Consider the following 12,333-nt stretch of genomic DNA (forward strand, 5'->3'; position numbering starts at 1 on the left):
TCAGAAGATCAGAAGATGCTTTGCACCAAGCTGTTTGACTCTGATGATATTCAAACGTTGTATTCACAAACATCAGATCAGAAGGAAGTACAAGTGGCAAGCTACGCTGACTGACAAAAGGAACGTTAAAAGCTATTAAAGGCAACGTCAGTAGACACAGCGTGAACAAGGCTCGAGGTAGTTGACAAAAGCATATAACATTAAATGCGATGCTGTACGGAACACGCAAAGCATTAAATGCACTCAACGGTCATCTTCTCCAACGCCTATAAATATGAAGTTCTGATGAGAAGCAAGGTTAACGATTCTGCACAAAACAACTCATATTAACTTGCTGAAACTCTGTTCTATTCAAAGCTCAGAATCTTCATCTTCATCAAAGCTCACTACATTGCTGTTGTAATATATTAGTGAGATTAAGCTTAAACGTTAAGAGAAATATCACAGTTTGTGATTATAGCTTTTAAGAAGCAATTGTAATACTCTTAGAATTGATTACATTAAGTTGTAAGGAACTAGAGTGATCGTGTGGATCAGAATACTCTAGGAAGTCTTAGAGGGTATCTAAGCAGGTTGTAACTAGAGTGATCGTGTGGATCAGAATACTCTAGAAAGTCTTAGAGGGTATCTAAGCAGTTGTTCCTGGAGTGATCAGTGTGTGATCAGAAGACTCTGGAAGACTTAGTTGCTGACTAAGTGGAGAACCATTGTAATCCGTGCGATTAGTGGATTAAATCCTCAGTTGAGGTAAATCATCTCTGCGGGGGTGGACTGGAGTAGTTTAGTTAACAACGAACCAGGATAAAAATAACTGTGCAATTTATTTTTATCTGTCAAGTTTTTAAAGCTACACTTATTCAAACCCCCCCTTTCTAAGTGTTTTTCTATCCTTCATACTTCAATTAATTTTGCAAATTCCGCGTTGCTACCGGTTATCTAATTTTCGGTTATATTCTTGATATTCACGACTTTATGAGTCTTTGGGTTACACTTCAAAGTCACCAAAAACACAACTCTACCGGTTGATTCGGATATAATTCTATCCTTTACCGGTTATTTGATTCGTTCGGTTAAATTCTCAAGATATCGTAATTTACCGATAAACCGAATAGTTAATCTAAGTTCAAGTTTATTCCAATTAAATAGGCTTATAAAAATTAATTCAACTATTAATTTAATTGACCGATTAATATCATAATTTCGACAAAAGAACATCATCAAGTTAATGTACTAATTAAACTTAGCTACCACATAAATTTTCATCATATTCCGAACAACTGATTATACCGCTTAATTAAGCTATTTCGATCAAACGAGACTGTTTTACATTCTATTATATATATATATATATATATATATATATATATATATATATATATATATATATATATATATATATATATATAAAGTACCGAACGACTCATGTATAAGGCAGAAGGCACTACCTGCTGTCAATCAAGCCAAGGCGACGCCCTGCGTATGACGTCGTCACTTCTCGTTCCATCATCACGGCTTAACGCAACAACAACAAACATCAACAACAACAAGAGAGATACACAAAATTTCAAGCTTCAGTAACATTTAAACACAACACCAGCAAAACTAATTTCCAATAACAATTAACACAAGCAAAAGCAATAAATCTATATACCCAATTCCCACAGACAATTGTTCATGAGCCCCATTATAGGAAGAGAATATCACCCTTACATTATTCAATTTGAAGCAACTCGATGGGTCTCTGATTCACACTTTCGATTGGGCACCATGGATGGAAATCTCTAAGCTTTGTTCATCTTCTCCAAGACTTGCCTCCTTCCCTTCACAACTTGTTTTCTCCCAAATGACAACACTACTCTTCATTTCTCTAAAACCCTAATTTATCATTCCAATTGGGCTTAGCATATATCAACTCTTCTTTATTATACTCCACAAACCAATTTAGGCCCAATAAGATAAATAACTCCAATTAAATCAAAATATCACTTTTATTAATATTCCAACAATATAATAAATTCCGACTTGTAAATAATATTATTCTTCGACCGTCCGACTAAAATTCGACTTTTAACTTAATAAATTAAAATCCGACTTTCGAACTCTCAATAGGTTGGTTGATTTGTTTACTCCTATTATTGAAGTGTTCAAAGATTTGAAAAATGATAGTCATTCTAAGGGTGAACCAAAAAGTTTGTTACTTGTTATGCAAACTTTTAGTTTTGTGTTTATAATGCACTTAATGGTGGAGATTTTATCTTTGACAAATAATTTGTCACAATCATTGCAAAAGGGGATCAAGATATTGTGCATGCCATGGAACTTGTCCAAATTAAATATGCAAGAAAAAGTTGCAAGAATTTAAAGATGATGGGTGAGAAACATTTTATGAGCAAGTTGTGGCTTCTTGTGGTAATGTTGAAATTGATGTGCCTGACATGGAGTCTCAGTATGTGAAAGATAAGAAATCCAAACGACTTGCTCCTTTTGTTACAAATTTTCATTATTTCAAGAATGATTGCTTCTTACATGTCATAGATGTGGTATTGAAAGAGTTACATGATCGGTTTACACCTGAAAATACTGAGTTGATCAATTGTGTTGCTTGCTTGAGTCCTTGTTATTTATTTGAATCATTTGACGTTAAATCACTTGTGAGATTGGCAAGATTGTACCCAAATGACTTTGAGGATCTTACTGATAAGAAATTGTCTAGTGAATTGGAGACTTATATTGAGAGTCTCAAGATGGACGATCACATTTCCAATTTGACTAGCATCTCGGAATTTTGTAGGACTCTTGTTCAAACAAAGAAGCATAAGACATTTAGTTTTGTGTACACACTTGTCAAACTAGCTTTTTCCTTACCGGTGGCCACTGCAAGTGTTGAGCGAGTTTTCTCGGGGATGAAATATGTTAAGAATGAATTGAGAAGCATAATGGCTAATCCATGACTAAATGATTGCTTAGTGACATTTGTAAGAGGTGTTTAATACAATCGATGATATGAATATCATCAAAAGTTTCCAAGAAATCAAAAGTTTCCAAGAAATAAACAAGAGAAAAATGCATTTACGATTAGACTAGAAAGTTTTCTATTTTTGTGTTGTAATTGAAATACTAGTACATTTTTATTAAGTAATATTATCATATTTCGTGTCATTAATCTTTTTCGTACATTTTTTCTATATTTTATTTTCATTATGGGAATCCCCTGGATTTTGATCCTGACTCTGCTCCTGAACCACCGTCGCACCTTGCAATTACTTAAAGACTCCCATGTGCGATTTGCTAGGATCTCAAAATTGGGATATTCAAGAACTTTGCGCCACTGCGCCTCCTTAGCAAAATGACGAATACGGTAGTGTCTGATTGCTTCGCACAGAGCACATTCTTGCCCAGCATCTAGGGTGGCAAAATGGATGAATTGGATGGATAGAGATGAGATGGTTAATGGATGAACCAAATCAATCCATTTATCCATCACCAATCCACTAAACTCTCTTAATAAAAATTCAATCCAATCCATTAAAGAATAAAATCCATCTATTAACATATTTCTAATTGATGGATATCCATCCATCCAAAAAATAATTAAAAAATTCTTAATATTTTTTTAAATTTCATAAAAAAATTAAATATTCTAAAATATTTTTTAAATTTCATAAAACAACTTGAATTTTCGTTTTTCCGAAAAAAAACTCGATTTTTTCGTTCTTCCGAAAAAACTTGAATTTTCGTTTTTCTGGAAAAAAAAAACTTGACTTTTTCGTTTTTCCGAAAAAACTCGATTTTTTCGTTTTTCTAAACAAAAAAACTCAACTTTTTGGTTTTTTCGAAAAAACTCGACTTCCCGTGTTTCCAAAAAAACTAGATTTTTTTCGTTTTTTTAAAAAAAAAAACTGACTTTTTGGTTTTTTCAAGAAACTCGATTTTTTGTTTTTTTCAGAAAAAACTCGTTTTTTTGAAAAACCTCAATTTTTTTTTCGTTTTTCCAAAAAAGCTTGATATTTCATTTTTCCAAAAAAACTCTATTTTTTCGTTTTTCTAAAAAAAAAATCGCCTTTATGTTTTTCCGAAAAAAAATCAATTTTTCTTTATTTCGAAAAAACTCAATTTTTTATTTTTCCAAAAAAATACGATATTCTTTTGTTTTTTTCAAAATAACTCGATTTTTTTGTTTTTCTATAAAAAACTTGCTTTTTCGTTTCATAAAATATAACTCGATATTTCATTTTTTTTGAAGAAACTCGATTTTTTGTATTTTCAAATTTTATAATTTTTTTTAAAAAACTAATTTTTATTTTTTAAAAAATAACTTTAAATATTTAATGTATAAAATAAAAATAATCTATTAGATTATCAAAATGTGTTGGATGAATTGGATCTATATATAAATGGATGGATTTAATGAATCCATAACTTATTTTTTATGTGGTGGATAAATTAAATGAATTTTTTGGTGGATGGATTTTAGTTTTTTTTTATTTGTTGTTGTCAAATCAAAACTAAATGAATCACTTTTTCATTAATAAAATTGATTTGGCAGGAAAATAGAAGGTAAAAGAAATGAGGAAAAACCCATTTTTTTAAGGGGTCTTAGTTTTTCTTCTTAATATAAAATCATTTGAAATAAATAAATATTAATAATAAATATTATTTTTATTATTCTCTAAAAGAAACTTTTTTAAAACTATAAAAAAAATAATTTACTTGCTCCAAAACTATTTTTTTTTCTACAAACTTGCCAAGAAAGCAGACATCAGTTATCATTAGATTTTTGGAGTAAAAAAAAAGTTATCATTAGAGTTTTTAGTGATTTTGCTTATACAGCTTATAACCCAAAACCAATTATTCTTTGTCTGATTTTTCTTAAAGATCGATTTCCCTGCCCAATTTGACATGATACTATCATAGTATAAAAATGTGAGCTAAACAATTAACTCATGAGTGAACTAATAGGAACATAGAAAAGTAGCCTTTACGCATGAACCAACAACGTTAAGCAAAATTCATAAGACAAGACATATGAGTAGAAACGTGGCTCACTATATTTGATGTTATAATTTATAAACAACCAACATAGACAAATCATGCCAATCTCATCTCTTTCATCTAACAAATGCCACATGGATTGACATCTGGGCGCAACGGGCTCAACCACTAACTACAGAGTTTGATAGGTATGTCTGACACATATATGTAATAATTTTTTGATAGATATAAATGTCTAATACGAACCTTAGACATGAATGAACACAATTATTCATTTATAAACCGATTTTATATGGATGAATTAGATTCAATCTAAATATTAAGATCAACGCTTCATTAATAGGACTAATAGAAAAAGAATATTCCAAAAGTTTAGTGGGAAGAAGCATGATGATGAGTGCACAAATGATATTTTCATCTACTTAAGAGAGACTTGGACCCACACACAAGAATCTTCACAATTAGTATAGCAACACTCTCCAATGCATTACCCTACTTGCATTGCATGCTTTTTAAGTAATGTAATCATACATCACCAATTCTCAATTGATGTTCATCCCAAAGACTTCTTTTTCAATTTTCCTTCTATTCTATTCAAACAAGTTTATCATCATAACATGCTTTTGACACATTACCATGTTGACTAATTCAAACAAACCACACACTCTTCTTTCACTCTTTGTACCCTATAACACTATCAACACTCCCTCATCTCTATTTCTCTGTCTCTGAGGATTACTTGCATGAAACTAGTAAAGCATATTCCACTTTCCTTTTTCACATGTCATGCCATATATGCTTTGTTTATCTCTTTCATCACTTCATATTCTAATGCTTCTGCTTCCTATCTCTATAGCCACTGATTTCTTCAATTTTGACAGCTTTTTCATATATTGTTCACCGGTACGTTTTCTTCTTTATTAACCTTTTCAAATTTCTTTACATGTTTGATTAAAGCATTGTTTTTGATTTAACACTTCACAACCAGTTAAAAGCCTTTTTCAATCTGTTAATTATATCTAGGATAAGCACTTTTGTCAGATATATGTATATTTTTTTATGAAAAAGCAGCATATACTATAATATATAGGTTCTATGTACCTATAAAATTCCAATAGGAAGAGGACGAAATGAAATGATAGAACTTTCTTGTAGAGGGACAAAACTTTATGAATTGGAGGAGGGAAAAGTCACATATTTGGCTAAATTGCTTGCTCACTTACATCAAAGAATCATATTAGGAATTGTGGCTTGTTGGTGCCAACTACTGCATGTTTGGAATCACTGTCGCCGAATTAGTACATGTTTGAAATCACAGTGAGTTTGACAAAATTACGGTAGCACTGCAATTTTGTTAAAATATAATGTATAGCATGTTTGGTTTGGCGTTTAGAATGAAAACGTACGTTTCAATGCCATTTTGCTTTGAATTTAAGAATCTAGAAATTTTAGCTTTAGTTGGACGCGCGTCTGTAGCATATTCTGTCGAGATTTTGATTATGAACTTTCATTATGATCATTGAGTTAGGATCTGTGAAAAACTGAAAATTACCTTAAAGAAAAAGGTGAGTTATAAAGCCTGCAAAAGCTGAAGCTATCTTTTTTGGAAAACATGAAGGGCAATGCTTCTGTGTTGTGGAAAGCAATGGATGCTGTTCTACAAAAAATAAACATAGTACTTTTTTTACTTTACCATCATTTGTCTGTGAAAGCACAGACCAAAGTGTGTGTCAGATTTTAACAAATGAAAGGCCTAGCCTTAACATCATAGATAGATATATCCTTAACCTCAACAACCAGTATAGGTTCTTCTTTATAGACCCTATAGATTAGTATTTTATTGATTTCAAAATTTGAAACTTGTCTAAAAAGTTGCTTTTGTGAAACTAATGCTAAGCTCTTTCATCAATTATATGAATAAAATATGAGAGAAAAACAAGATATATCTTCCATGTTTCTAGGTTTTTAGATAGTTGAGAAGACACTTCATCACAGGATCACTTGTTAGAAAAGAAAATCCGATTCTAAAGTAAGTACAGTATATAAATAAGGACACAAGAATCACAATTTCATTACGAAGTTCGGTTAATTGTGTCTACATTTTCGATAGTAGAGTGGCTAATGATGTTTTCTACTATGCAACAAGTTAGGTTTATAAAGTATAAAGATATGTTTAAATAGTTCAGTTCAATCACTACGTTTGCTGTATTAGAATTTGACTTAACTCATCCTTACAATACCGTCTTGTAAGAGGGATGCCTCTCTGTAAATTCTTTCAAGCTCTAGAATTAGGGATCTTTCCAATATACTCTATCACGTCCAACACTCTTTTGTCCTAATTGAATTGATATAAACGGTGGGCGACCTATGGTTCGATCGATAAGCTCTGATACTATGTTAAAATTTGACTTAACTCATCTTTACAATACTGATTTGTAAGGTGAGAGATGTCTCTCAATGTAAACTCTTAACAAACAGGGACTTAGAATCTTCCCAATACGCGCTTTCAGCACCACAAAATCCGCTATACGCTCGAGTGTTTATCCATATATCAGAAGATCCAAGTCATACTTTACTCATCTGAATAAATATTCCATGTTACTTAATTTATATGTAAGATTTGCTTTTATGAAAATAATGCTAAGCTCTTTCACTAAAACAATAAATGATTTTTTTTTTATTATCTTATGAAGGTTTTGGTCACACACTAGTTATTGTTGCATCACTTTCTTCCGGATTTTCATGCCCTTTTCTTAACATAATCATACATCCCTCTCTATAAATAGATACACTAGCACCTTTTTGCTTTGGAATTATTAAAACTTATCATCCAACTTACTGTCAAAAACTAATAGTAAATTTCTCAACTTCAACAACATTATAAATAGTCTTAACTATCTATGCTCTACTTAGATAATGTAGTAGTTCACTTCATGTTCTACTTAGGTAACATTCTATAATGCACCTTCTTTCCTCAATTGCTTTTAAGTGCATGAAGAGAAAAAAGTTACCATTCTTTAGAATTTATGCAGGTTTTGAAGTAGATCACAACAAATAGCTATGAAGTTCATGAAACTTGGAACTCGGTCGGACTCTTTCTACACGGAACAAGCTACCAGGTATTCATGTCCATCTTTGGCCTAAAATTAGACTAATTTGTTGTCAAAATATAAGTATAGGAAGCTTGATATGAGTTTGTTATCATAATCATGAATGCAGGAGTCTAGTTTCCGATATAGCTCCCGACCTTGTGATAAAAATCAATGATACAACTTACCTGCTACATAAGGTATCGTTGCCCGTTTGACTTCTATTTCTGCTACACAAAAAAAAAAAATATTGGTTAGTCTATAATTCTACTTTTGTTGGTTGCAGTCTCCGCTTCTTTCGAAATGTGGCCTTTTACTAAGACTTGGTTCTGATACTTATGATTCTGAGAGTGTTCCTCTAGAGCTTCATGATATGCCTGGTGGAGCAGAAGCTTTTGAACTCTGTGCTAAGTTTTGCTATGGAGTTTCAATCAACATTAGTGCTCATAATTTAGTACCTTCACTTTGTGCTGCTAAGCTCCTCCAAATGAATGAGTCCGTTGAGAGGGGAAACTTTGTAGGTAAACTTGAGTCTTTCTTCAGTTCATGCATTCTTGAAGGTTGGAAAGACTCGGTTTCGACGCTGCAGGCCACCGAGAAGTTACCAGAGTGGTCTGAGAATCTCGGCATAATAAGAAAATGCATTGATTCAATTATTGAAAAAGTTCTTACACCCCTACCACAGGTAAAACAAATTAAATCAAAACCCTTAAACTTTCTTCGCATAATTTTTTATACCGTCTCCGTCTCATGCATTGATTATGTGCAGGTGAAATGGTCCTACACTTACACTAGGCCTGGTTACAACCGAAAAGAGCATCATTCTGTTCCGAAGGATTGGTGGACCGAGGATATATCGATTCTAAACATAGATCTTTTCAGGTGCATAATAATGACTATTAGATCAACACATGTGCTTCCACCGCAGCTTATCGGCGAAGCTTTGCATGTTTACGCATATAAGTGGTTACCTTGCACCATAAAGGCTAAAAGTTCAGGAAGTTCAGCATCACAAACAGAAGAATCCAAGGAGAAAAACAGAATAATTCTCGAAACAATTGTGAGCATGATTCCTTCAGATAGAGGGTCAGTTTCAGTTGGTTTCTTGTTAAGACTTTTGAGCATTTCAAGTCATTTAGGTGTCTCTACTATGACAAAAACAGAACTAATAAAAAGAGGTAGCATACAGTTTCATGAGGCTACTGTGAGTGATTTGCTTTACCCTCCAACATCGTCGTTGGACCAGAATTTTTATGATATAGAGATAGTTCAAGTAGTGTTGGAAAGTTTTCTGAAGTTTTGGAAAAGAATCTCCCCTGGTGCTGTGGACAATAGGCACTACTTGTTAAGATCGATACGAAAAGTTGGTAAAGTTGTTGATTCCTATCTTCAAGTGGTGGCAAGAGATGAGAATATGGAAGTGTCGAAATTTGTAACTCTTGCTGAAACTGTGCCAGCTGTTGGAAGATTAGAGCATGATGATTTGTACCAGGCAATCAACATTTATCTTAAGGTAAATCGCGCATTCATCGCATAAGCAATATCAAACCTTAATTATATTTATGGTGCATTATTCATGATATATTGATATGTATGATATATGGTCAATGTATAAACAGGTGCATCCGGACTTGAGCAAGGTGGAAAAGAAGCGCTTGTGCGGGATTCTAGAGTGTCAAAGATTATCCTCAGACGCGCGCTCACACGCTGTCAAAAACGAGTTTCTGCCATCAAGAACTGTGGTGCAGCTGCTATATTATGAACAAGAGAAAGACACTAAGGTAGCAACAACTAGTACAAAGTTGCAAAAACCACATGAGCTACTTCTAGAAGCAAAAAAGAAACCAGCCACAAGAGATAGCCATGGAAAGCAATCTCAGTACCTTGACAAAGAAGCAATCACAATGAGAACATCAATTGCTGAGAGTAGAGAAAAGGGTCAGCAAAAAACTAAAAGGTTGGATGATAAGTTGGCATTAGACTTGGAAAAAAAGATGGTTATAAGAGGAGGCAAAGAAGAAAGTATGGCAGGAATCAAAATAAACTTAGATCATAAGAAAATCATAGGAAGAACAAGAAGCAATAAATCAGAATATGGCAGTGAAAAGAGAAGATATATTTGAGAATAGTATTAGAATAATCTTTGAAAATTTCAAAGAAAATTATTGTCATCCCTCTCTATCTATGCATTTTTGTCTCCTCTATTCTTATCTTATTATCTCTTCTTACCTTTGTCATAAATGTAACAATGGTGTGATCAAGTGTAATTTATATTTCATTTAAAGGTTGTAATTGTATTTGTTAGTATAAAAGTATACTCAAAATATTTTTTTTATAAAGCTTTTTATTAAAAATTGATAAAAAGAAAAACAAATAGGTGGGGGCACGTGTCTAACCCATCAAAACTAATAAAAACGGGAATTAATCAGACCAAAACGATCTCTAAAATAACTATCTCAAACACATTGTGTTACATTAGTCCACCGTGTGTCATGATCCCCAAAAATGTCTTACGTGAGCCAATCTATTTGCGCAAATATTTTCTTAATAAAAGATATGAAAGATTTTTAATCTAAATGAACAAGCGTGTGAGTGCTATTTCTCCGATCAATCAATAACTTTCAAGAAACTATCTTTTCATTGTAGAAGGTTTGTATTGCAAAGGATGAATCACTCTTTAATTATAGGTGGTTCTATTCCCTTGTGTTTGCAGGGGATGGTTACATAACGCCATGCAGTTCTGCACTTCTGCTTGCAAAGAGGTGATTTACCTTAGCCGAAAAAGCTCTAAAAAAGTGCTCAAAATGTTGATGCCCTCAGATTTTCTCTAGAACATCCAACTATATTGCACTTGATCCAATCAAGATTAGGACTTATTTAGTTTATTTGAAGAATTTTTGGTGCAGGTGGATGCTTGCATATTAGGTAAAATACTTTAATAATTATAATTAAACTCTAACATGGAAGAGTACATATGTCCTTTGAAAGATGGTAAACAAAAAAGTATAACCTTTTTATGTGATTAATCTCTATGTGAATCACTGATGTTGTTACTTTGAATCGAATGTTATTTCTTAGATGCCAAATTCTTTGAATAAATAGAATAATTAATACTAGAAAAAGATGCATAATTTGAAGACTCCAACCTCTATCCACAATGTTAAAAATCAGAGGTGTGTATGATTGATTATTTTTAAAAACCAAACTATAACCATTTTAAACCATTTAAATGATTTGGATTTATAATCATAACCATATTTTAATCAAAACTGATTATAAAACTGATTATAAATTTAGTTATGATTATATAATCGTTTTTTTTAATCCAGTTTTAAAAATATTTTTTATTTTGAAAATTAAAAAATATATAATTGAATTGAAATATTTGGATTAATTTTAGATTTTGGATAATAACCGAATTGTAACCGAATCCAAAAATAATTTAATCGTTTAATAACAATTTAATTATATCCGAATTATATGGATGGATAACCAAACCATTAATAATTACACCGGTTGATAACCAATTAATTATATCCAAATATTTAAAATAAATTTAGATTTGGTTATAAATTTAGGTCTCACAACCGGATATTTTGCACACTCCTATTAAAAATCTTGTTTATTCATATCTCGTCAAATCTCATTGAGATTATTCCTTCCATCAAATTCCAATGTTGCAAAGTGAAGGGACATTTAAGAAAGAGAGGATTTACAACTTCTATATGTTTTTGACATAATAAACATCGAGAAACTAACTACATGTTTCTCAGGGTCAAATTGTCATATGTTACAAGTACATTCACTACTACAAATAATACATTTTATGAAAAAGTCTTCACCTCATCTAACAAATAACCGAGATGTAAATTTTGAGCGCGCCACTTTTTTTTTACTAAAAAAATATAAATATGATTATTTTATCCCTCGGTTATAAGGGAAACCGAAAGGGTAGATCATTTACTTTACACTTTTAAAAAAAATAAAAATATAAACTGCAATAGCTGGGATTCGAAATATATCCTGAATTGTTTGTCCTCTCGGTTATATTAAAAAACGAGAGAATATGTTTTTTTTTTAAATAAAACATGGTGCGTCTTGGCATTATACCTCGATTTATTTTTAATTGAGGTGAAAGCTTTGTCATAAAATGTATTATTAGTAGTAGTAAATTTCACTCACAGAATCAGTTGTGAGTTGTGACTCTTACTAGCTCAACTCTGGTGGAATTATCAATAATCTACTCTGCATT

At 31.9% G+C, this 12,333-nt stretch overlaps 2 protein-coding genes across 2 annotated transcripts; both read left to right on the plus strand.

Moving 5' to 3' along the window:
• The first annotated feature begins 2,435 nt into the window (after positions 1–2,435).
• Positions 2,436–2,951, plus strand: LOC131597993 (uncharacterized). Its single transcript, XM_058870648.1, has one exon. The coding sequence runs from the start codon at positions 2,436–2,438 to the stop codon at positions 2,949–2,951; it is 516 nt and encodes a 171-aa protein (XP_058726631.1).
• Positions 2,952–5,585: 2,634 nt separating this feature from the next.
• LOC131599823 (BTB/POZ domain-containing protein At5g47800-like) lies at positions 5,586–10,365 on the plus strand. Its single transcript, XM_058872077.1, has 6 exons — positions 5,586–5,895; positions 8,025–8,111; positions 8,212–8,281; positions 8,368–8,766; positions 8,851–9,594; positions 9,701–10,365. The coding sequence occupies exons 2-6, from the start codon at positions 8,053–8,055 to the stop codon at positions 10,202–10,204; spliced, it is 1,776 nt and encodes a 591-aa protein (XP_058728060.1). The 5' UTR covers positions 5,586–5,895; positions 8,025–8,052; the 3' UTR covers positions 10,205–10,365.
• Positions 10,366–12,333: the final 1,968 nt, after the last annotated feature.

Source organism: Vicia villosa, linkage group LG4 (assembly GCF_029867415.1).
Source record: "Vicia villosa cultivar HV-30 ecotype Madison, WI linkage group LG4, Vvil1.0, whole genome shotgun sequence".
In the NCBI taxonomy this organism is placed as follows: Eukaryota; Viridiplantae; Streptophyta; class Magnoliopsida; order Fabales; family Fabaceae; genus Vicia; species Vicia villosa.

What these genes read in the sequence shown, in the direction of transcription:
- LOC131597993 (XM_058870648.1), top strand. Translation starts at nt 2,436, where the DNA reads ATGGAGTCTCAGTATGTGAAAGATAAGAAATCCAAACGACTTGCTCCT.
- LOC131599823 (XM_058872077.1), top strand. Translation starts at nt 8,053, where the DNA reads ATGAAGTTCATGAAACTTGGAACTCGGTCGGACTCTTTCTACACGGAA. An exon ending in TTCTTACACCCCTACCACAG is followed by an intron (nt 8,767 to 8,850) that starts GTAAAACAAATT and finishes GATTATGTGCAG; the next exon opens with GTGAAATGGTCCTACACTTA. An exon ending in CAATCAACATTTATCTTAAG is followed by an intron (nt 9,595 to 9,700) that starts GTAAATCGCGCA and finishes ATGTATAAACAG; the next exon opens with GTGCATCCGGACTTGAGCAA.